Source organism: Canis aureus, chromosome 2 (genome assembly GCF_053574225.1).
Source record: "Canis aureus isolate CA01 chromosome 2, VMU_Caureus_v.1.0, whole genome shotgun sequence".
NCBI classification, from domain to species: Eukaryota; Metazoa; Chordata; class Mammalia; order Carnivora; family Canidae; genus Canis; species Canis aureus.
In genome coordinates, this window is record NC_135612.1 from 20,255,310 (window position 1) to 20,282,040 (window position 26,731).

The 26,731-nt window shown below is 37.1% G+C and overlaps 1 protein-coding gene across 16 annotated transcripts in view; it reads left to right on the plus strand.

Moving 5' to 3' along the window:
• Positions 1-26,731, plus strand: part of MEF2C (myocyte enhancer factor 2C) — a 169,149-nt gene that overhangs the window by 119,759 nt on the left and 22,659 nt on the right. For 12 of the 16 annotated variants that reach the window (XM_077865157.1, XM_077865150.1, XM_077865175.1 and 9 more), the window contains 3 exons: positions 6,083-6,226; positions 15,248-15,434; positions 18,055-18,102. In XM_077865157.1, the coding sequence (XP_077721283.1) occupies positions 6,083-6,226; positions 15,248-15,434; positions 18,055-18,102 (379 nt within the window). Of the gene's footprint in view, positions 1-6,082; positions 6,227-6,285; positions 6,424-15,247; positions 15,435-18,054; positions 18,103-26,731 lie in introns of all 16 variants that reach the window. The other 4 variants (XM_077865222.1, XM_077865201.1, XM_077865239.1 and 1 more) reach the window with 2 other exon arrangements.

Below are 26,731 nucleotides of genomic sequence, written 5' to 3' on the forward strand. Positions count from 1 at the left end.
TTCAGCAAGCCCATTTTTTGAGCACCTACAAGTGTGTCAGGCTCTGTTCTATATTGAAACTCCAAAAGCGAATAAAGGAAAGTGCTTGATGAATTGCTTCATAAACTACTGAGAGAGACAAAACATAAGTAATAATGTGTGATAAAGGCTCCAATAGAAAAATGTATACAATAAATGAGTACCTAAATGAGGGAGAAACTAATTCAGCCCTGGTTATCAGAGAAGTCTACAAAGAGGAGGTGATGTGTAAGCTCTGCCTTGAAGAAAGACCATCCAACTCCAGGGAACAGATACTAGTGGGCTCATTTCAGAAGCCCAGCTTGAGCAAGAACATGAAGTATGAAAGGCCAGTTGCTTATGCACCATAATCCCCACCCCTGGAAGACATGAAGAAGGGCCAGATGATCCTTGGTGGTCTAGTCCAGGATTTAGAGTACCAGTAATTATAGGAACTATCAGCATCTGAATGTTTATATGAAATTCATGGCCACTAAAAGGTATGGGTGGGTGTTTATGTTCTATACATTTAAAAACTTTCAAATCTTTAATTAGTGTCTTTTATTTCCATTATTTAAAGATGGAAAATTGTTTGGCAAAAAATGTTTCAAGTCCAATATTAAGATTATCTTTTGAAAAAGGGAATAAAATTAAACAGTGAAAATCTCCAGCTCTTCCCAGCCTTTTCCTCAGTAGGAGTTAATATCTGGTTAGAATAAGCACTAATAACCTGGAGGAAATACAGTGTTAAGGTTTATATTTTTTATTAAAATTTTCACCACAAATGAATAATTTGGGATAAAATTTAGTTTTTTATAGTCTGTACTAGATATGATTTGCTTGTCTAATTAAAGTCTATCTACCGATTGTAGTAAATTTGCAGTATTTTAATGTGTCTTTTCATTTCTATATTAAGAACAAAGAACTATGGAACGGGAAAGATAGTGCAGACAATGCTTACAGTTTGGGTAATTAAAACCTATGGAGAGATTTCTTGGCACCTAATCTTCCCCCAGCCTAAGTAATCTGTGCTAGAAATCACACACCAAAAACGCCACATAAGATATTTTAGGCCAGTTCAGAGGTTAGTCATTTAAATTTGTATTGCCTGCTTTTCTAAAGCATAAGGGCACCAAACAGTATCTGTGTAGAATAGGTTTTCAGTAATTGCTTGCTGACAATATTTTAAGTGAAAGAAGTCATTCCTTAGGGCGGCCACTCCCCAGGGCTGGAGGGACAAAGCAGCAGTGTGGTAGCAGCTATGGGGGGATGTTTATGAAATATTCTCAGAAACTTCGCTTACAGGCAGTATCCATTTCAACTGCATTTCCTTTTCCTATGTGGAATTACTGCTCTTTAAAGATTATTCAGCTTGTTAAGAGCAGACACTTATTTTCATAAAGCTGTGAAAGACAAGCACAAAAAAATGATTTAATATTAAAGAAAAGGAAACTACCTTTTTTTTAAGTTGATGCCTTTTTCCCTTGGCTTTTATGTGAACATGACATTCATGCAACTAATAGAGATAATTCCTGCATGTGTGCTTGACACATCAACCCTCTGAAGGAAGGGTAATGCTAGCTGTGCAAGAAAGGTTGATTATTTGGATTTTAAGAAAAATTAATGGGTATTTTGGGGGGTTTTGCAAAAAGATTTGAAATTGCTGCTGTGCAGTGCATAGCTACAGGAAAAGAAAGACGATGAAAATAGATATTCTTGAGGGCTAAGATTGCCGAGATGGAAAGAAGTTGAATGGTTGGAAGGTTTAATCGGTGATGGCGACCCTCTAAAAGAAGCTCAATTTTATGTAAATAGCAACAATATAAACCATATAGCTTCATTTAATTGAAAAAGGCCAATAATAATTTGGTTATTTCTTTTTTACTAACAAGAAATAATTAAGAAAGGGAAGCTAGTTTTAACCATTGTATACAGAAGGGATTTTGTAGTTGAGAACATAATGCCTAAGACGAGAAATGAGAGCTCCATGTGGCATTCTTTTCATTTATATTCCTTTCAGTAACGAAATAGAATCTGTTCCCTACATCTATTTCATTAGAATTTTTGAAGCACCTGTCACCTATCATCGTCAGTTTATATGTATTTCAAGTTTTCCTGATGAACAAATGTAATAATGCAGAGTCCATATGTCCACATGTCTGGGAGGGGAGATTCCACGTGGTTTTTGGCTTACCTGTCTGGACTCCTTTCCCCATTTATTGTTTGGAGTATGTCACCTTCTGTCAATCTAATTACTTCTCTAAGAAACGGCTGTTCTCAGCTCACTGCATGACAATCGCTGCCTTGTGAAGACATCCCAGAAGCCTCTGCAGTCAATTGATCTACCCCAGAAGTGTCACTCTCACATGGAAAGTTGAATTCAGTATACAGACTCACTCAAGATTTACCGAGTTCTCTGAGGGAAGAGTCTCTTTAGATACGTAGCAGGAGAAGCTGGTTTCAGTAGATCTCTTGCCTTATCTTGACATACTGAATAAATCTTTTCACAACACAGTCAGCTGCAAGACACTTAAAATATATGCAGCCAGGACTTCTAGCCCCTGTAAAAGAATAATGATTTAAGTGTCTACGTTACCTGACCAATAACATTTGTAGAAGATCAGAGAAGCTTTCAAAGGCCAGAGGCAGAGATTCTGATTTTTCTAGAAAAACGCCTGAAGGAATAATGATTATTTATCCAGTTAGCAGTCCCTTTAGTTTATACCGACTATTTATTGCTACGATGAAGACAGACTGAGCTGAATCTAACAGTATTTCCTTTGTCATCCTTAAACAGCTGTAGATTTTTAATATAATAAAGATAAGACTACTCTTATAGTTCCACATTCACATGATAGTATTTAAGTTTATGCCATCACATCCATCCTCAGAGCCTTATAATTCTACCGTAATCATCTGTTCTTGGCAGAAATGTGTTCTACACGCTCTCAGTGGAGGATAATATATTTGAACAATTTTTTCAATGTTCTAGTTATGTGATTATGGGAATTTGGAACTCACTATTAATTTGCCCTTGAGTTTTGTATTTATGTATCTCAAAATGCCCCCTTTTTTAAATAATACAATTCAACTTGAAGTAAGACTATAATATACCCTTTGACATTAGAGATACTTCATTACTTAGATACTAGTGATGTGCATTGAGAGATAATGTAGTCAGATACAAGAAGAATTTATAAGGAGAAAATGAGCCACTGTTTCCCGCCCCCTTCACTTCTGTTTCCTTTATGACTTCATGCCACTTGCTTTGTTTGCTTAACAGTTTATATAATTCTTTAGGTACAAAATGAGCTCTTGGTCTAATGATTTTTTAACCCAAAAACTAATCATTGCTTTATTGACTAATAAACATTCCCACTCTAAAATCTGACATCTAGAAATATCAATATTTTAGCCATATTGTCATATTTCAAGTTTTCCTACAGCCCAGTTTTTTAATTTCTCTACCCTAATTTATTTCCATGTTAACTCTAACTGCTGTCTTTGCATGTGAGTGAGTGAGATCTATTCTGGATCTCTCACTTTACAAGTGTGGGAAAGCCTGGACAGGGAAAGTACCCCCACCCCCACCCCTTCGCTGATAGGAGGCTAGAGGTGTGGACCTTCATGCCTGGCCATGCTGATTTGAGACCTGGCATAATGTTTCCCTAAAATCTTCATGGAAGACGTGTGAGAGATAATGAGTTAACATTTGTGGAGATCTTTCAATAAACTGTAATTGATGTTTGAATTTTTATAAACCAAACACAGTATCTACCCTCGAAAGCTTCATAAGAATATTTAGCACACATGTATGTGCCAGATGGATTGTAATGACAGTTGATAGGCCTCTCCTAGCCCTTGCGTTCTGTTGTCAAAAATCTGCACATCAAAACAACTATAATTTTTACAATATGATTTAATGGCTAAGAGAGTTGGGTGCACATTGAAAAACCTACTGTCTAAATAAGACTATAAATTATTGATAATATAAGATTTTAAATTAAGGGTTTATGTAAGAATATTCCCATTGTGCCTTGCAGAAAAATAGACAGGTAAATTTTGAAAAACATCAGATAATATTTTCTTCATCTGACACCTTTCTCTACATAAGTGAATTTTTATGAAAAATATGTGGATTATGATGCAAGACACTCAAATTATTCTCAAAAGCTCAAGGATATGTGGAGATCAAAGCAGAAACAGATCATAATGCAGCAAACAGTTATCACCCGGAAGAATATTATTGTGGTTGAGATAATGCTAACAAAACAGCCTAAAACAGGAAATTAAGTTAGTGAATAAAAGTATTATTGTAATGTATTGTAACATTCTTTGTAGTATTATTTTAAGAACCCTCCCCAAGGGTACTTATTCTGGGTAAAAATGATGGCGTAGATCCATAGTAGGAGGACAGGTGGCCCCACCAATTATAAATTCCCCAAGATTGTAAATGTATATATTATCATCTTGTGTCAAAATATTCATTTTAATATTCAAACATTATACCACATAATAAGCTGTAACCATATGTTTATTTGTTATATTATACCACTATAACTTTAATAAATATTTACAGAGCTGCAGTGTATCATAGATGTATCAGAAAATAGTAGCTCTCTTAGTTTGATTTTAAGTGAAAATCTTCAGTGCCTCAGAAACTAATTTTAAATGTTACATTTGTTACACATTGATAAGAGCCAAGGAGTTTAAATTGTTAAGACTGACACCCCCTTTTTAACTCATGTTGTTTTATTTATTTTCCCCAATTGCATGAATTAAAGATGGAGTGTTATCTCAGCTTTGAATTCCTTAGCTTGATGTCGCAGATTTTGCTTTATTTGTATGTGAATTCTGTCTTTAATAAAGATGAGCTCTGCTGAACTTTCCATTAATGAGAGACACTTAGGTACCCAGCTCTTTATAAATGATGTTGGTAGTACCAGGAAAATTCTGAACTGTTGCTAGTCTATTAATAATTGACATGGCAAGCTGTGTGATTAATCAGAAGTTTTATGATCTCTAAAAACACAACTTTATCTCTATAAATCAGATGGTGTACAATTAACTTGACAACTGTCAGTTAAAAGGAAGAAAAAAAAAGAAGGAAAGTAAAACTCAGGACTCCTGACTCATACTTTTTCTGTTTTAGTGCTTCATTCGTATTTATCCTTCTGTGACAGCTGGGACTAGACCAGATAGACCTACATTCAGGAGACAGGAGGTTGAGGATAAGGCACTGACTTCTCACTTTCATGTGTCAGGAGACAGTCTCAGGGTGATCCTACTCAGCTGGAACCAGGAGGAACTTTTGCTAAGTTTGGTCATTATAGACTTAGTTACCTCTTTTCAGTGTTCCCTGGCTTCCTTGCTCAGCTTATGGAAAGTTAAACTCAGCCGCCTTGGCTTTTCGTTCAGCCTGTGTTTATTAGGCAGATAATTTCTCAGTATTCTCAATCTCAATACCGATTTTCACAAATAAAGACTTCTAACCAGACTAGACAAAGGCAGTTCTCCTTATGATTGCAGCGTCTGGACAATCTTCCTGGGTGCTTTGTGAGAATATTAGCGGGGTTCTCTTATGGCCTTTTGCTGTCATGTGCACATCCCAAGGGGTGGCAGGATGCCATGAGCACCAACCATTATGTTAAACTCTAACTAGAGATCTCTTTCCAACATTTCTGCTTTTGACACGATCACAAATTCTGAAATCATTGTGTAATGCCCTGACTGCTAATTTTTCTGTGGGAAGATAGTGTTGCAATTTGCCACCTTACTTGTATTCTTCTGTAAGTGTCTGTCACGTATGAATTCCCTACCGTGAAATTTCAGCCCTGGTACCATCTTTGTTAATTGACTGAATGTAGCTGTAAAGGGAATATTGCCCTTTTATTTTTTGGTAACTAGTAATGAGTACACTATTGAAGTCACGCATGGGTTCTCTCTGTGATTTCTTTACCCTAATGTAAAAAAAGCATATGTAATAACAACCTGAAATACTGGACAGCTTGAACTTCTGTAATACTCCCTGAATGTCTCTTACAGCCTCTGTCTAGGTTTGAACTTTCCAAATTATGTATTTCAGACGTTGAGAAAGAAGGGCCTTAATGGCTGTGACAGCCCAGATCCCGATGCAGACGATTCAGTAGGTCACAGCCCTGAGTCTGAGGACAAGTACAGGAAAATTAACGAAGATATTGATCTAATGATCAGCAGGCAAAGATTGTGTGTAAGTACTCGGAACACCCTTCATTTTTTTTACTCTTGATATTTCTCTGAACCTGGCAGGCCTTGAACAAGAAAGAAAACAAAGGCTGTGAAAGCCCCGATCCCGACTCCTCTTATGCACTCACCCCACGCACTGAAGAAAAATACAAAAAAATTAATGAAGAATTTGATAATATGATCAAGAGTCATAAAATTCCTGTAAGTACCAAAGGTAGATGGCTGGTCTGCTGATAACTGCTGCAGTAACATACCTTAACCCTTTCAGTGATGACTTTCTCTAAGAAGCACTGGAAAGTCAAACCAATAAAATAGCCATCTCATCCCACGGGCAGTGCATTTAGAAAGCAAACCCCAAGGGATGCTGAAATTACGTAATCTAAGAGTTGCCATCAAGAAGTTCATTCAGAGGTAGAAGATATACAGGCGGAAGAGAAAGATCTATGCAACACACCCTGAATTTACACAATCTTTTAAACACACAGTTCACACGAATCACAATGCACTGGTAAAACACTGGAGTCTCCTTCTGAACAAGTTTGAGGACTTACTATAAAATATACATGAATCCGTACTGAGACCAGATACACGTGTTGAACTGCAGTTCTCTGGTGTAAACTGCCCATCATCACCCAAAGAGAAGCTTAGTTCTGAATAAAGCTTCAGCCCCTTCTCCCTAAACATGGCATTCAACAACAGCACTGAAGGGTTAAAGCTAATGCTCGCTGCAGGGAAACAGACTGCATGAAAACCTAATGGTAAGATTTCAACATGTTTGTGTGCTGGGGTGATTTTAAGGCTTTACCAGAATATCCGCTTTGCCTACACCAACATTTTCCATGCTTTAACATTTGGCTAAATTTTGTCTTAACCAAGTCAAAAGATGTCTAACAATCAATCATATGCCTTGCCAGTTATTTAAGAGAAATAACTCTGCATGTATTATTTTGTTTGCCCACACAGAGAGGGGGAAAGTACATACCTTTTATTATATTTTGTCATCAGTCAAGTGATGTTAATTTTGTGACATCAAGTGATGCAACTCAGAGGTTCACGCATTTTCTGAATAACTAATGTTAGTGTCTTAAACCCTCATTGTGTACCAGCTCTTCAGGAGGTAATTAATTACTTCCTCAAAAAAGAACATTTTTCATAAGTTAGCAAAATACTCTCAACCTGAGGATTGGGAGAGACACTGCAGTGAAAATATGCCTCAGCAATTACAAATACAGATATTTGGGGAGGAGTGCTCTAGGCTGAGTCCACAGCTGCACTCACAGGATAAATAAATGCTTTACATATAGTAAGTGCATAACCAACCTGTGTTGAGTTAAATTGTGCACTTTAAAACTTATTTATAAAATGTATGAATATTAAACTTTCTATCCTCCTAAATATGTCTGCTTCCTTTGTTAAATGAAATAATGTCAGCAGTAGAGCTTTTGTTGAATCGGAATTATTAATACACTGTATCATGAAAGAAAACTAAGTGACTTAAATTCTTAACAGGTTTCATAAAACCAAGTACTACCACAGTGAGCACTTTATCAAAAATAAAATATTTCCTATCAGATGCAATGCATATTATTATACTCAGAATTCTTTTTTTTTAAGATTTTATTTATTCATAAGAGATGCAGAGAGAGAGAGAGACAGACATAGGCAAGGGAGGAGCAGGCTTCATGCAGGGAGCCCCATGTGGGACTCGATCCCAGGACTCCAGGATCACGCCCTGGGCCTAAGGCAGACGCTCAACCGCTGAGCCACCCAGGCGTCCCTATACTCAGAATTCTTAAATGATAAAATGCCCATTGAGATTTTATCTTGCCCAGAAGGAAAGAAATCCCTCCTTTGGGCCAGTTTTTAGTTCTTATGGGCTGAGTTTCACTTGCTGTACAATACACTGGTTTAGAGCTGCTGGGCATAAAAGTTTATGAATATAAGATTGTAGGTGTCTCAGATGGGAGGAATCTCCTGCACAGCTAAGAAAGGGCAGGATATGTACTACTGTGGATCACTCTCCTTGGCCGTGATCCTAAATGCGTGTGAAGTTTTAGCCCCCCAAGACTCTGGGAGAATGCCCATATTTGCACACTGGATTGTTTTTCCCATGCTTTAGGAGAAGGAGGTGTGATGCATACCTGGACTCCCTCACAGTATTTCATCCTGTCCTGTAAAGAGTTCAAAATCAGGATACATGATTTCTTAAGAGGTGCAGTGGTGTGTGGCGGGGGATGAAAACCACATGAGAGTTTATAGGCTGGGCTGTGAGAAGGACTACACAGCTCCTAGCTGTGCCTCTGAGTCTTCATCTCTTTAGTAAGTGCTTCAGTCTCGATGATGAAAAGCCCAGTTTTCGCACATCGCTTTCAGTTGCTGGAAGTAAATTTTGTTGAAAGTTTCCACAGCTGCTAAAACATTTACAGCAGGGCAAGGACACTCTGCCCTTTGTATGTAGAGAGTGTCTCCACCTCTTTAAAAACATTACAAGACTGTTTTTCTATTTCAAAGACCCAGTTTGAAGAGTTTCCCTTTTAAAATAGAAAATTTAATATTGCAATCACCTGTTACAATATAATTTATGCCCATATTCCTCAATTACATGAAATAATTCATGGAAGATTTGGAATCTTGTTGACCAGCATTTCCTCATGTGGGGTTTGCCACGGTTCATGCTGGGCATCACAGCAAGAAAAAAAAACAGTTCCATTTGAGGAACCAGGAATTAGGAAATGGGCTGAAGGAAGGAGACGTGGTTGCGAGATTGGATGAGAGTGAACAGGAAGGGGGGAAGTGGAAATAGTATGTGTTTTCTTCAAATAACAGACTGTGAAGAGAGAGAAATACTGCTATAACTAGGATCAAGGAAAGAGTTCAAAGGAAAAGCTCTGGAGATTATTTATCTGCAGAGGAGGAATGCCTGAAGGAAGAAAAAGATCAAAGGCATTGGTGCAATGGAGCTACAATAGTGAGCTACTCGAGGAAGGGAAGGAGGATGGGGTCTGAACAGGACAGAGTTGTAGGTATACCCATGACCTAGTTAAGGTGGTAGGTAGATGGGTAGAGTGAAGTTGAGTATGTGACCACCTAGTGATTGCTGTGTTTTATATTAAACTTAGCTTCTATAGATATTGAGATGAGGGTGTAGGTGCTGGAAAGAGAACCAAGAATAATAAAGGTGTAGACATTGTGAGAAATCTGGGATGAGAAAGGAAGAGAGAGTACAGACCAGAGTTGTCAGGCAGCCTTGAGAGACTTTGGAAATCAGCAATTGGTGTTGGGTGATTTCTTTTCTCTGCTGGTTCTCAGCAGCCTGGTAATGGTTGATTGAAAGGTAAGGGAGTATCATTAGTGGCCCAAAACGGGGACTCAGTTCAGTCATTCACATTAAATAAAAGAAGGCCTATTAACTAAAAATATTTTATTAAAAATATTTTATTTAACTTTTTATTGGACTTTTCCTTGTGGTAAGCTTGGGAAAATAGTGGGTTTTGGGTAAAAGTTCAGATACCTTTCTGACCACGATGACTCACGTCAGTAACCATGATCAGTTTGTTCAGGGATGGACACTAAAAGCTTTTTAGCTCTAATACCTGTGTATCTTAAAGCAGGGCTAGCATCGTGGGCATGCGACCTGTACAATTACGCAGGGCCCTGCTCTCGGATGCTTTACCATCACCATCTTGAATTTCTTCATAATTTTTTAAAGGGGCCCCACATTTTCATTTTGCCCTGGGCTCTGCGAATTACATAGTAGTCCTTTCTACAGCATTTTATTTAATCACCTAAAATTCCATCTTCCTACCTGTCTTGAGTGTTCTCAAATTTGGAGCCTGGACCTGAGATATATGCAAGTTGGGAGTTCCTAACTACTTTCTGGCTTCCTGTTTTTAGACAAAAAAAAAATTTAAAAGATGCTTCTTAAGTTCCCTAATTTTGAAAAATCAAGAAGAAAACAAGTAATGCCAAATTCCTGTAAACATTTATACATTTTTGTAGCCTTTGCATTCTGTAAAATGTTCAGAGCTGGTTAGTCTCTTTATGTTTGCAAACACTTCATGTCTCAGATCAGGTCAAGGGAGGTTAAATAACTTGCCTGGTTCAATGGCAATTTATTACACAACTGGACTGTAACTGAGATTTCTGATATAAAAGCTGTTGTTCTTTCTGAATCTCAGATATCTCCTCAGTCTGATCATTTTTAAGCTTACAATTCAACTTTAAAACTATTTAGCCAGTTCCTAATACACATAAAGGAACCAAGCAAAAGGCAGAATGCAAAAGATGTTAGCCTATTATATAAATTGTGATTTTGGGGGGGGGGTAATATGCTTTGATAGCAGAGCTATATCTGATTGCTCTTTGGCTGCTTGCAAGAGAATTTTGTACTTACCAAATTGTTTGCAGTTCAGAACGCTGGAAACTGAATAATTCTTTGGAATGACCGTCAGAGTAAGAGAGGAGTAGAGGGATTTTTCACTGAATTGGTTATTAGGGTGGTTCAGATTTTATGAAATAATGATTGATAATTCTTATTTTGGATGTGCATGTAGTCAGAGGAAATGGGCTTTGCTGTCTACCGAGACACAATCAACACTGTAGAATATGCAGGGGAGAAGTAGTTTTATAGCAGATCCTTACGTACCCAGTCATAGTTAAGCATTTATACGCGGTAATAGTGAATATAAGTTAAAACATTTGTAGCTAAAAGATAGCTTTAAAATACCAAACCTGGGATCCCTGGGTGGCGCAGCGGTTTAGCGCCTGCCTTTGGCCCAGGGCGCGATCCTGGAGACCCGGGATCAAATCCCACGTCGGGCTCCCGGTGCATGGAGCCTGCTTCTCCCTCTGCCTGTGTCTCTGCCTCTCTCTCTCTCTCTCTCTCTGTGTAACTATTATAAATAAATAAAAATTAAAAAAAGATAAAATACCAAACCTGAGTAAATATGGAAGAGAGGAGTCTTTAAGGTTTATTTTTTCCTGAGACCTCAGTCACACCTTGGCATTTAGTGAGCACAGAGCTCATTCTAACATGGATGCTCAACCACATGTCCTGAGAACCCTTCTAGTTCATTATTTTCATGGTTCACAAATAATAAGCTGTTAACATGAAGCCCATACTCACTTCACAGTATGATTTCGGACTGCGGTATTTTATTTCTCTCCAAAAACTTAAACTGTGTTACACAGTGATTTAATGGAAAAAGCAACAGGCTCAGTCACCTACTAGTTAGATGACCTTGGACCACTTAATCTCACTGATTTTAAAAGGAAAGGATTATATCTATAGTGAAGGGATGTTGAAAGGGTCGGATCACATAATATGTGTGAATTGTATGGTGCCTTCTCAGTAAATAATGTACAGTAAATTGTAAGCTTGTACTTTCATATTAGTACAGTGTCTTCCTAAAAATTCTCCTTTGATGAAAAATATTCAATTCATATAATAAAAACTAGACTAAGTGCTGCATTCCCTTACAGCAAAAGAGCTCTAGCAGCTTGATGAAAGGGAACATTATTTGACCAACATCATAAGCGATGTTACAAGTGATCAGGAGATGGATGGGGAGGTAGGGCAAGCTGCACAATTAAATAAGGTAGTCAGGGTGGGCTTCCTTGAGCAGAAAATTGAAGGAAGTGATAGAGTTAGCCATAGAAATGAGGCAAGAATGAGGGAGTGAGGAAGAGGACAATAGGAGATCAGATGATGAAGCCTGGAATTTATGAGGCCTTATGGAACACTGGAAGAAGTTGAGCTTCACTCTGAGAAAGGTGGGTGATTCTCACAGGGTTTGGAAAAGAGGAGTGTCATCATCTGATGTGTGCTTTTAAAGGATTGATTTGATTGCTAGATTAATAATAAAAGAAGGGCAAGGATAGAAGCAGGTAACTCTTAGGAGGTGACTTCGGTGATCAAGGCAAGAGGTGATGGTGCTGGAGCCAGAGTATAGCCATTAGAATGAGAGGTGTTTGGAGAGTGGATATTTTTGGAAGTTAAGCCAATAGACTGGATGTCGGGTGTGGGAGAAACTGAAGATTCAAGGGAGACTCAAGGATTTTATTCTATGCCACTGAAAGCACTGAGCTGTCATCAGCTGGAGGTGAAGAAAGGTATGAGTGGAGCTAGATTGGAGTTGGTTTTGATGTCTGTTGGGCATTCAAGTAGAAATATTGAGGTGGTTGTTGGATATGCAAGGCTGAATCAGGAGAGACATCTAAGCTGCTGATAAAAGACTTTGCTACTCTTAAATTCAGATATCAAAGGAGAAAGAACAACAAAAGCTGAGAAGGAGCAGCCATTGAGGTAGGAGGGAAAGTCCAGAGTTTTGAGAGGGAAGGAGTGACCAGCTGTGTTCAAGTTGAAGACTGAGGAGTTTTCATTGGATTTAGCAACCTGAAGGTTAATAATGACTATGACAAGAGGCTTTTCAGTGAGGGGGTAGGGAAAACTTTAATGGAATGAGTTGAGAGAAAACAAGTGTGCTATATTTACAACCCAAATTACAAATGCAGAATTGCCATTGATGACAATTTTTAATGAAGTTCCTTACATAAGAAAGTAGAATATTCCTTCAATGCACACAATAAGTGCATTTCTGGAAATTTCAATATATAACAAAATCCGTGTTTCAGTGTAAAAAAAATACCTTGTGTTTGTAGAACAAAGTTAGTTCTGAATCACATCATTGTAAATGGGCTTTTCCACACACATGAATGTCCTGTGGGGACTTTTGAAAGTTGAATAGGGTATGAGATGATTCTTTTTTGTGTTGAACTGTCCCATATTGACAGGGTATACAACATACCTGCCTGCTTACCCAGAAAATACCAGCCATTCACCCCAATTATTGTGACACCCCAAAGTTGTTCCTCAGATTTCCAAAGTGCTCTCTAGGGAGGGGGTACACCCCTGTAGAGTACCACTATTCTAGACCTGGAGAATTACTTTTATAGCTCTGGTGGGAATTGAAGAGAGTAGTAAAAGGACTGTTTGTAGATAGGTAGAGTTCCATAAAACCCAAAGGAATAGTGAAGTATATTAGGGCTTGCAGCCTGAAAGTTGTTACCATAGCTAGGCCTAAAGGGGCAGAAGATGGAAGATACCAGAGCACAGCAAGATCTAAGTCTGTAGAAGACAGGACCCAAAAAGAGGCATGACCTTCATAGAATGCAGCCTCTGCCAACCTGTGACTCAGCAGGGAGGACGCTACAGCAGGAAAACACCCTGACTTCTCTCCTACTCTCTATACTTCTGTGGGTGCTTCCACTGGCCCAGCTGAAGCCTGAGAGCAAGAGAAGCCAAGTGGATGCAGTCTGGAGACTCAGCCTCCTGGGCCCAGAGCAATGAAGAGGGAGGGTGGACAGTAGATCTGGAGGGGCAAATAGAGAAGATCTACAACAGTTACTTACTTTGTTTTCTTAGATATTCTAAATAATTCTCTTTGGCCTTTTACTACAGGAATGCAGTATTTCATTCATTTGACAGACATTTTATTTTACAGCATGCACTCATATTTTTTGTTGTTTAAAAGGCTCTGGAAATTTGGGGTTATATTCATTCTTTGAAGTCTTATCCAACATTTCTATTTCATTATATAATGATGTTTACCCCAAATTATTTTTTGTTATTCTGCTTAACAAATAAAGCCTTACTATAGAAAGACTGTTTTAATAAAGCACTTCAACATTTTTTATTTCCCTATAAAACAGTGAGGAATCAAAGACATGTAAAAGAGTTATGAAACATTTGCTTCTGTCAGTATCAGCACGTCCAGGTCATGGAATAAAAAAAGAATAGGAAAAATAAAGAATAAGAGAGCATAAGCATAAATAGGGAGTCATATTGAAATCACCATCAGGATAAAGAGCTTTTGCAGAACATGACATATGATGCAGGCCAGCCAATCAACCAGGAAAGGAAAGTTGATATTAAGAGTACTGAAAAAAATGATAAAAATATAAATAAAAATAAAAACCTTTGAGTCACATGCAAATAGGCATTTAAACTTACACAGTGGCTTATCTGAGAATCCTAAGAGAATGTTCTATATAACCCCTATCTCTAATAGATCTATCAGATACATACATACACACATACATGTATCCAATTTATAGTAATAATGCTGTATGCTCTGACACTATGAGTCCTCTGACAATATATTCAAGCAGTATTTTCATTTATTATGTTAAAAAGGAATTATAAGTATGATTATCCAGTTAGTGCAAGCAGAGAAATAAGCATGCTTTTGCTTAAATTGCTAATAATAATACCAAAATATCAATAATTGAGGCCTGATTACTCTAATTTGATATCCACACAACTTCATTTCACTAAATATCTGCCAGCTTTTCACTTGAGATAGAAGTCTTGCCATTTGCCAATGTCCACGCATCCCAAAATGTGAAATGTAACATATTCTGACCTATCATTTTATAAAATGAATTATTGAATGATACATGCTCTGTTGAATTCTGTATCTTAAAATGTCTGTTATCTTTAGAGTTACTCTCAAAAGACAGACTTTTAAAAATAATAATTAAAATATATGTGCTATTCACATGCCTGGAGATGATTTTATATCATTAAACTTCTGCATAAATATGCTTCAATAAGCAATTAAACCGAAGACTCTGGTTTGCATTTTAATCCTCCCGTTTCTCTGTGAAGTCATCACAATCATGTACCTTTGATCTTGCAGTCATTTCTGGCACCAGATTCAGACATCACAAATGAACAATTATTACTTAACAGAATGGAATTCAAAGACAATGGAGTCTAATGAAATGGGGCTTTGTTTTAAACAAAAGTGAAACGTTTTCTAATAGTTGCAAAGAAAGAGTTCTAAGCACATTAAAGAAATCAATTTATGATCTGAACATCTTGAGAGCTCTTCTTAATGGTCTTCTAGACACCAAGCAGCTTGGTATTTGAAATTTTTCTTGGAAAAGTAAAGGCTGTATGACTTGAGGGCTTCTGTTTCTCTTCTTTCCTTTTACCTATATATTTTTTTTTTCTGCTCTACAGGCTGTTCCACCTCCCAATTTTGAGATGCCAGTCTCCATCCCAGTGTCCAGCCACAACAGTTTGGTATACAGCAACCCCGTCAGCTCACTGGGAAACCCCAACCTTTTGCCACTGGCCCACCCTTCTCTGCAGAGAAATAGTATGTCTCCTGGTGTAACACATCGACCTCCAAGTGCAGGTAACACAGGTATGTCTTCATATGGATTCAATATTAACAAATCATTGAAAGGAGCCACTCTTGGCAGAAAGTATATTTTATCACTAACATGTAGACTTTTCCAGTTTTCCATTTGTTATGTTCCTTCATTGCTTAATACCCTTAGGTCTTCCACCTCGTTAGCCTGTCTTTTGAAATCTTTCATAATCTGCTATTTATCTGTTCAGACTATCACCAATCTCTCAGATGGCTATATTTTAACTGCATACTTTCTCAAACAGAAAGTCAAATATCCTGTTTCCATTCTTTTCCTTCTGGTCTTCTCCCACCTAAAATGCTATTTTCCCTCTTCCTCTTAGCCAGATATCACCTCTTCTGTGAAATCTTCCCCTGTGTCCTCTGATAGCATTTGTGCCATGTAATTATTTATTATTTTGGTCAAGTTTCATTTATTTATACAGAAACTTATACCACAAAGGACTTAAAGCAGAAAAGAACTATAATAAAATAGTGTAAGTTACGAAGTATAGAATAAAAACAAAACTTAGTCAGAAATGAAATTAAGAGCACATCATAAGAACATATATACCTGCCACAAATTTGTCTCAACATCTCTAAGAAATCCCAACTGTTATTCAATTCAGTGTCCCAGAGAAAAGAAATTATTGCTCAGAAAAGTCACTCATTCTTCATACTCAGATGAAGCAAAATACAATGTGATGGGTGCTATATTGAATATGTGTCTATTTCCCCACTGGATTTAAAGAATCTTAAAGGGAAGAAAGTCCTCCTGATATGCTAGCTTAACAGTCAGAACTAAGTAAATGTATATTGAATATAACCAAATAATTCCTTTATATTTGCAAAAGAAGCACCAAAAATAATAGTATTTCTAAGCCATATATAGCAAACCATTACATATTACATTTTATTTTTAAAAAGTGCTCCATATGAAATTTTTAATAAGTCTTAGGCACACATAATTGTATTAAATGCAATTTATTCACAGAATTTTTTCCTTGAGAATACTTCAATATCTGCCTTTAATTAAAACTAAACATGTATTACTGTTTAGTGCAAAAACTTTATATAGAAAATATAATCAGAATCAGCCAAATAATAAAATCTTGATAAATCTTGAGTCTGAGAGATGTATATAAAGGACTTCATTATGCCATGCTCTCTACTTTTGAATATGATTAAAAGTTTTCATAAGAATTTTCAATAACCATATGTTATTTCTTTCAGATAATATTCAAAGGCAGTTGAATTTCCTGTTTGATAAATTCATGCTCGTTTATTTTTTAAATTCCATACTTTATTTCCAAAATATTATTTGATTGGAAATAATAAATGTTTCTTAAAATATAATGAACATTTTCTTCAAATTCCAAAACCAGAACTAACTAATAATTATAGACTATCACTTAGGATCAGTTAGAAAATAATCCAGCTGAGGGACACCTATGTGGCTCAGTCAGTTAAGAATCTGACTCTTGATTTCAGCTCAGGTCATGATCTCAGGGTTGTGAGGTAGAGCCCCACATCAGGCTCCACATTGGGTGTGGAGCATGCTTGAGATTCTCTATCTCTCTCCCTCTGCCCCTCCTCCTCTCCCTCTCTAAAAAAGAGTCCAGCTGATATCCTATTCTTTTAAAAATTTATTTATTTTTTTATTCATGAGAGGTAGAAAGAGGCAGAGACTTAAGCAGAGGGAGAAGCAGAATCGGGCAGCCCCATTCAGGACTTGATCCCAGGACCCTGAGATCATGACCTGAGCTGAAGCCAGTTGCTCAATCACTGAGCCACCAAGCACCCCAGCTGATATTCTACTCTTTTGGCTAAAACTAACAGTAATTCCTATATTAAATATCTTATTGAGGGGCACCTGGGTAGCTCAGTTGTCGAGCATCTGCCTTTGGCTCAGGGCGTGATCCTGGGGTCCTGGGGTCAAGTCCCATATCAAGCTCCCTGCAGGGAGCCTGCTTCTCCATCTGCCTATGTCTCTGCCTCTCTCTGTGTGTCTCTCATGAATAAATAAATAAAATCTTTAAAAAAAAATCTTATGGAAACATCCCAGCTGTCATATTTAAATATTGCCAAATTTTAATATACTCTTAAGTTAGCAGTGAATAAGCATATCTTTCTAAATTTGTAGCCAGTGAAACTTACTTTTATTATGTCAGTAAGGAAAATTCAGGTAGTAAATGAGATCATTCACTATGGGTAGATTCATGAAATGACCAAAGTTCTGGACAATTAGCATTTTACAAAATTAATTGTATAAAACATATTCTCAAAGAATTAAATATCAAATGTATGGCTATTTCAACTTATAGTAAACCTTATTCCTTTTTCTTCCACTTTCTATAAAACATCCAAAAATAAAAATTCAGAGACCATTTAAACACTGGATTTTTTTAATCTAAACTTTCTTAGGATCCTGCAAAATGTCAATGATTGAATGTAGGTTTAATGTTTGAGCACAGCATGTCATAATAAAACAAATGTCAGCCATCCAACTTAGGTAATATTCAAATTTAGGACCCTTGGGAGAGCCAAAATGCAGTGGTTGCTAAAGGTAAAGTGTGTTGTTTTGTGGACCTTTAGCCTTTTCTCCTTTTGATCTTTCTTTGTCTTTAATCCGTAGGTGGTCTGATGGGTGGAGACCTCACATCCGGTGCAGGCACCAGTGCAGGTGAGTGGAAACTTCTGTATTACAACATGGATCATTGTTCAGGGTTCCTATACTAGGTGATTTGCAGGAAGTAAGTGTTGAACAAAGTACAGAGATCTGTGAGATGCATAGAAAGAAAAATGGCCCCAAGAATTTCTAAAGGATTTTTATGAAGCAGAAGTGGATGGATAGTAATTTAGAAGAAGACTATTAACTAGAATTTTTCTTAATCAAACCTCAGCTAGTCCACATAATCAGAATTGAGGGCTCTAATAAACCAATTTAATACTAGATACTATCTCTGAACTCAGAAGTACCTTTAGCAAGATTTGCCAGTCAAGTTCTCTGTTAATCATTTCATGTTAAATGTGAATCTCTTTCCACCCAAAGAAGTACCAAACTCCTGTAACATTTCTTTTTTTTTTTTTCTTTTTCCTGTAACATTTCTAAAGGAAAATACATTTTAAGATAGGAGGGAGTGGGACACCTGGGTGGCCCAGTGGTTGAGCATCTGCCTTTGGCCCAGGACACTGGAGTCCCAGGATCAAGTTCCACATCAGGCTCCCTGCATGGAGCCTGCTTCTCCCTCTGCCTATGTCTCTGCCTCTCTCTGTGTCTCTCATGAATAAATAAATAAAATCTTTTTTTAAAATAATAAAATAAAATAGGAGGGAGTGAGGGGCGCCTGGGTGGCTTAGTTAAGCATCTGCCTTCAGCTCAGGTCATGATCCCAGAGTCCTGAGATAGAGCCCCACGTTGGGCTCCCTGCTCAGCAAGGAGTCTGCTTCTTCCTCTTCTTCTCTCTCTCCTCCTCCTTCCTGCTTAATGCTCTTGCTTGCTTACTCATACACACTCTCTCTCTCTCAAATGAATACATTTTTAAAAACCTAAAAAAAAATAAATATAATAAATAAAAAGGAGGGAGTGAGATTTTAAACATTCAACAATACTGTTAATAAAATAAAACCAAAAAATAAAATAAAATAAAATAATAAAATAAAATAAAATAAAGCCAATTTTGGCATTAAAATCAGCTCTTAGAGAATATGAAAATAGGGTATCCCCAAAAAGCCATTAAATGTATTTTAGCTCTTAAGAACTTCTCCTATGGGGGATCCCTGGGTGGCGCAGCGGTTTAGCGCCTGCCTTTGGCCCAGGGCGCGATCCTGGAGACCCGGGATCGAATCCCACATCGGGCTCCCGGTGCATGGAGCCTGCTTCTCCCTCTGCCTGTGTCTCTGCCTCTCTCTCTCTCTCTCTCTCTGTGACTATCATAAATAAATAAAAAATTAAAAAAAAAAAAAAAAGAACTTCTCCTATGGCCAATCATCTTATAGTCACACTTCTCCAGGGTTCCATATTAATTCACATTGTTGTGATTATTAGATATTGATGTCATTTTCAGTGCAGAGGTAAGACAGCACAGTAGTTTTTAATGCTAACCGCAGTTACTATTGGCATAACAAGTAACCATGGTAATTCCTGCAGCTGGAACATGCTATACATTTAAAATAGTAGGAGACAGGCATGAATGACAGAAGGTTATGTTTGAAATGTCAAAAAAATTCAAGCTTACTGAAATATCCGTGGACAAGCTAATTAAAATATTTTTCCAGGGTCATATATAATAGCCTGCTAATTATAAGAAAGAAGATAAAGAAAATCAGCATACAAAAACATTTTTAGAAATGCATCCATTTGGGGGTAATGTTTCTCACTTCTGATATTGGCTCTTCACTAATTCACTAGTGCTGAAGAAAAACTATTAGAACTACAGAGTGAATTAACAAACAGAATCAATGGCACAAACTTCCTATTTTATCTGCCTTTTAAAAATTAGATAGAGTCAAAGTAGTGAGTAAACTTGATATATTATTTTGCTGGACATTGAAATGAAGTGCTCATTTTTTCCCCCGAAAAAATAGTTTGAGGAGGGGGGATCCCTGGGTGGCGCAGCGGTTTAGCGCCTGCCTTTGGCCCGGGGCGCGATCCTGGACACCTGGGATCGAATCCCACATCGGGCTCCCGGTGCATGGAGCCTGCTTCTCCCTCTGCCTGTGTCTCTGCCTCTCTCTCTCTGTGACTATCATAAATTAATTAATTAATTAATTAATTAATTAATTTTAAAAAATAGTTTGAGGCTTACAGTCTCAAAATTACAAAACCAGTTCAAAGCCAGAGCAACGTTGCTTGGATTCGAGTCTCTGCCAAAACTCTGGTTAGAGAGAATGGTGGGGACCAAGAAACTAGATTGTCACAAAGACCAAAAAAGAGATAACTTTTAAAAATGGTTTAGATGTTATGATATTTTCTCCAGTATTTCAGTGCTCCACCAATAGTGGTGATAAAAGTTATTAGATGTAGTAAAAAACATATGGGGGGGATGGGTTACTCAGCCCTAATGGAAATAGACTCTTGTTTCTGCTTAATATCTAGAATGCTTTAGGATTCTCTATTGAAAATAAGAAGTGTTTGGTTGTTCAATTATGTTGTCATTGTCAATTCTCTGACTAAGTTTAATGGCCCTCCAGGGACAGAGAAGACACTCAATCTTGTAAGTGTAAAAGTTAGCCACATATATGGCTATAGCATCACTGAAGTAAAGAAATCTTATGAGCTTAGCATATTTGTCTTCCTACATCAAGACCTCTGCCACAGATATGAGAATCTTCTATTTCAAAGATAGAAGGAAATAAAAAGAAAGATGCTCAGTTGCTCCACCCTGATGATAATAAGCATTATATCTGGATGAATGTATCTCATAGCTGTGGGCATACAACTTTCCCAGTTTCTATATATTTGTGAAAGAGTTACTTCCCCATTTATTAAAAATAGAGGAAGAAGCCCTTTCTGACTCTGGTTCCACAGAACACCTGTTGCAGATGCCATTTAATAGACTTCAGCTTAGCTGTTGTGTCCTGCTACAGGCTCGGTCATCTTCCCCTTCTTTCTCAAACCCGCCAGTATCATGTGTCAAAGCTGAATATATCTATGCTGATGTCAGAGAATCACATAACACCAGGGGAAGCAAGCCAGCCAGAATGTCTCTGCATTTCCAGAAAAGAAAACTAAAGCAAAATTGCCAAAAGATATCTTCCAAATTTTGAGTATTGCCATTGAAATTCAAGGTCTCTGATAAAGTTAGAAATTCTGAGGCCAAGGGCACATAATTAAATACTTTTCTGTCTTTGTAACTTTTTTCAAAATCATATCATCGCAACTTGTAAAAAGGGGATAGTACCACACAGAAAGGAAGTAAGTTTTAGCAATTAGCATGTGCTTATAAATACTGAGAGACCAAGGAGATAAGCATTCTCTTTTTCAGCTTAGCTCGATGATAAAGTATAACAACTTTCCCATCAAGTCTTAACCAATTCTGCCTCCAAGGTAGATCCTAAATCTACTCCTTTCTCTCCATTCCTGTCTCATTGCCCTGGTTCAGGCTCCTAGCAACACTCCAGGACTGTTTCCAGAGCGCCCTAATTTGTCTCTCTGCTTCACATTGCATCCCCCTCCAGTCCCCTCATGACTGATTAGCCTTTCTCAAAGGCTTAAACTAATTGTAGGTCATCATTCATGTGCCTAAAGTCCAGAAATGGCTTCCCATCTCTTTCAGAATTAACCGTGAGCCTCTTATCTCTGGCCCAGCCCTCCTCTCCGGTCTTAAACCTTTCCTTCTGCCACAGCCAGCAAGAACCCTGCACTCTAATAATAGCATGCATTTAAATTGCCCTTACTATGTGCTTTACAAAAAAGTAACTCATTTATTCTCATAACGGTTCTTTAAAGTAGATATGCGTGCTCTGCCCTTCCTACAGGGAGACTGAGACAGAGAGAGGTTAAATAATGGTACAGGGTAGAACCCAAGCAGTGTATCTCCAAAGCCTGTGCCCTTAACCACTTCACTGTGATGCAAACAGTGTTGAGGCCACTTGCCTTTTGTATGCATTCCAATTGCTCCTTTCCCTCAGCTGATTTCTTGCTCCTGAGCACTCCTTGTCATCCCTCAGCATTCAGTTCAGCCATTCAGGAAATCCTTTCTTCCAGAAGGAATTATACATCTCTTCTGTTTTCTCCCACGGAAGCCCGTGCCCACGTCACTTACCTCATTGCATTGTAATTGCAGTGTCTGGACACGCATTTTTCTTCTGGACACTCAGCCCTGAGGGGCAAACTCTTTCTTACTGAATTGGTATTCCCAGCTCAAGACATAAGAGATAGCACATGGCAGATACTCAGTTAGTGTTTGTTAGTTGAATAAAAGAAAAATTGATCTACTAGTCACAGATGTTTAATAATGTTGATGTGAAAAAAGAATACTTCAAAGAAATAATGTAATTTTAAATATGAAAAAATGGAGCCTCAATCTGTAATTCACAAAATAATATATTCTTCTGACACTTACACAATGAGTGTACAAATTTAATCATTTGTACACCATTTAATCATTAAATGGTGGGGCACCATTGGCCAATAAAGTTTACTAACTTTTCTAACATACCTAATAGAAATTCTAAAGAACTGATATATAGAAGTAAATGAAATGGGGGTTGGTACCTCAGAGCATCACAAATTACCTTTTAAAATAATAAGCCTCTTATCACTTAACTGAAACAATTTCACAGATGAAGGGAAACTAATAAAAAAGTAACAGGATGGCATTGTACTCTTGGTATAAGGGAAGTATACAGTAAGTCATAATACATTAGTAGTGGTGACATCTCTAGGTTTCAATTCACAGTTATTCATCCAATACTTAGTCCTTTTCTCTCAACAACTCAAAAGTCACTGCTTTTTTATTTTTAAAAAATGTTTATTTATTTATTTATTCATGAGAGACACAGGGAGAAACAGAGGCAGAGACACAGGCAGATGGAGAAGCAGGCTCCATGCAGGGAACCTGATGTGGGACTTGATCCGGGGTCTCCAGGATGACGCCTTGGATTGAAGGTGACATTAAATGGCTGAGCAACCCAGGCTGCCTGAGTCATCACTGCTTTTTAAATTACATTTTGTCATATCTCTGTAATTAAAGCTTTTAAAAACATGGTAATCTTAGTGGTGATTGATGATTGAAGATCAAATTCAGTTGAATTTTCATAATCATTAGATTTAATAGAAATAAGAGGTAAGCATTCTCTTTTTCAGCTCAACTTGATGATAAAATATAGCACCTTTCCCGTCCAGTCTCTGAGCTATGCCTTGTGTTGGCTCCTTTTCAGGACCTCTTCTGCGTGTACCAGTCAATGTGGTACATACACACCAATGCCTTGTGTTGGATTATTCACTATCCTATTAGTACCCTTTGTTTGCACTTTGATAGCATAGTTGCTTTTTATTAAGTAGAAACCACCAGTGTGCTCAAGGATTCATGATTGAGACAAAAGAAAGAGAGAGTAAGGGAAGGGGTAGAGAGAAGAAGAAAGGAAAACCCTTTAGGAATCTCTTTGAAAATTTAAGAGAATTTTACAATCTACATAGCTATTTGATGATAAGGCAAAGGAGATTTATGTATATTGGTTAATAATTTTAATTGGCATTTATTGTAAATTAGATATAATTTTATAAAAAAGAAACCAACAGCTGTTTCCTTATTTTGATTGTTAATTGTTTACTATTTTATGCATTTGGTTGTCAAGCATTGTCACTTCTGGAATGCTTAATTTATATCAGCTAAATACATGGAAACTTGATGGTGGCAGTGTACTGCTGTGGATAAATCACTGAGGCGTGAATAAGGAACCCTAGCTTATAGGCCCTGAAAGGACCTTCATGTAGCATAGCCTTAGGCTGTGACTTTGAACCTTTGAACTTAGTACTCACATTGGGGATAAGACACATATCTTTACAGGCAATGTTTTATGATTATATAATCATAGAACTTCACTTATATGACTTTTTTATAATTCATTTAGTCTTGAAAAAGAAAAATTTAAGGACGCCTGGGTGGTTCAGCGGTTGAGCATCTGTCTTTGGCTCCAGGCATGATCATGGTCCCGGGATTGAGTCCCATATCGGGCTCCTTGCAGGGAGTCTGCTTCTCCCTCTGCCTGTGTCTCTGCCTCTTTCTCTGCGTCTCTCATGAATAAATAAATAAAATCTTAAAAAAAAAAATTTAGCATAATATAAAATAGAACTGAGAAGAGGAAAAAGTCATAACAATGTTTAATTATTGTGTACCAGTACCATTGTTTTGCAAGTATTTGTTTTTGAGGATACTTATCAAAAGTTTCTTGGCTGACTTTTTTATCGGCCAAAAAACTTCTCTGCATTTCTTACTCACTGATTCAAAGTGTCACTAATGTAGTTAAAATTTCAGTCTAAAAGGATTGGCTTTAACAAGCTTACATTTTTTGTTACCTAACAGTATACAGATTCAGACAATGTAATATTCAAGAAAGGGAGATGGATGCCATGTAGTTGCACTCAAACAAGAAAACTATTTTAACAAAAATATGCTAACAAGTATAAAATACATAACTTTATAGTACTTTTTACACTACTGCTAAGCAGCATGTGAAAAAAATCCAAGTTAATAGTCAGATTCTTGTTTTGAAAGTAATATTCTGCAAGTTTGAATTATTCTGAATAAAAATTCTGAATTTATTTGCAATTTTACATTGGGAGTTCACCCAAAACATAGATAAAGATCCATCAGCATTTCTTTATTATTATCTATGAAATTAAGAGTGATATTTTTAACTCAAACCAAGGTTATTATCTAGATTTATTAAAGGAAAAAAATACTTAGCCCTTTTAATTGGATGATCTACAGCATATGATACTTAGCCATTGCCAAAAAAAATCAGTATCCATTTCCCATAAACAAGACCTGAAAAATTATAAATAAAGCTGTACCTTGATGCCATTTTCTAGGGGCTGATGTTGAAGTGGAAGAAGCAGGTCAAAGAAAAGACTAGTGAACAATATTACAGGCTAGGTCAGGATATCAAAAATCTGCTTTTGACACCTTTAGTTTAACTTAATTCATAAGGAGTTTGATTTCCACAGGGAAAAACAAAATTTCAAATTACAGCTCCTTGAGCGTTCAGTAGATTTTTTTTTTTAAGATTTTATTTATTTGAGAGAGAGAGAGAGAGAGCACAAGCAGGGGCCAGGGGCAGAGAGAGAGAGAGAGGCAGACTCCCTACTGAGCAGGGAGCCCAATGCAGGACTCAATCCCAGGGTCCTGGGATCATGACCTAAGCCAAAGGCAGACGCTTAACCGAATGAGCATTCAGCATTTTTCTTTTTCCTCATACACAATTGGTTTCTCTTGTCCTTGTTTTTGGCATCACTGTAAGATTTTATTCGGGGATAATACAGAAAGAAAAGCTCTTTTCAAAATCATTACTGATATGAAATTGTGCATCAATAGACAGTAGATGCTGAAGAAGGGATGTGGTCAAAAAAGCCCCTCTTTTGGAAATCAACTTTTTACCTACCAGGGACTTTTTGGGGCTTCAAGGCTGTTGGCCAAGAGTATAATTTGCTGTTTTTAGACAGACTTTTGCCAGCCACTTAAATTTTACAGGTGGACTTACATGGTGTGTTCACTCAAATTTCGATTCAAAGAGGACTATAGTCATGATGAAGGCTCTATTTGAAAGAGTAAATCAGATATATTCCTTTAGTATATTTCAAACTAAAGGAAATTATATTGTACCAAACAGTTTCAATTTGTAATCTATTATGTGTCCAGAGGATGCTTCAGTATCCACTGGGTTTACTTATTATCATTCCATTTTAATTGTTTTAACTGAATTTAATATTTAACTTGTTAACTGTTTTACTAAACACTGTGCCCTTCTTTCACAATTTCTTGACCTTAGACTCCATTTACAACGTCCATATGCTAAAGAACTGATTATGCCCTATTTGTAGTATGGGGGGAAAACAGCCTGCTATATTAATATAGGTTATTATTAAGATATTAATAATAGCAAATCTAAATCTGTGGTCAATTTACATATTCAAACGTAACATTAATTTACATGACAATCATGAAGAAAGAACCTTTAGTTTAATACTAAGCAACTCAAAAAAAAAAAAAAATACTAAGCAACTCAGAGATAACCTGGAAAATCGTGGAGCAAAATTTTTGCACAAGCGGTGATTTGGGGAAATACTCCAGAGGCAGATATTCAGAAAAATAAAACAACCAGTGAAAATGCATGGTATCTAAGTTATTTTAGGGATGACATTATTGCCCTTGAAAAGTCTGTGAATACCCATTTTATAGGTATTGTGAAAATTAAGTGAGGTAATGATGCAAAGCAGCACCTAGCACATTTTCTGCACCAGAGTAAGTGCTTGTTAATAAACGTTAGCATTGTCAGTATTATAATTATCTATATTCTTGATTTCCTAAGTAAAAAGTGAAGCTTAGTTTAATGCAATCCCAGTAATATTTATTAAATGTGTAGCAAGCGAGTAGTGCACTAGTAAGCTTCGCAGAAATGTGTCCCGTGGCCCCTACATGCAAGGGTGGGAATAAATAGGATATATTAAGAAACCCGAGGCAGAATAGGAGTGCAATGCAGTGCAGTGCAACACATTTCACTTTGAACATTATCATCTTCTGATGTGTTTGCAGGAGTTGTGTAAATGTTAAAACCACAAGTAATTATTCTTTCTCTTATGTCACGTT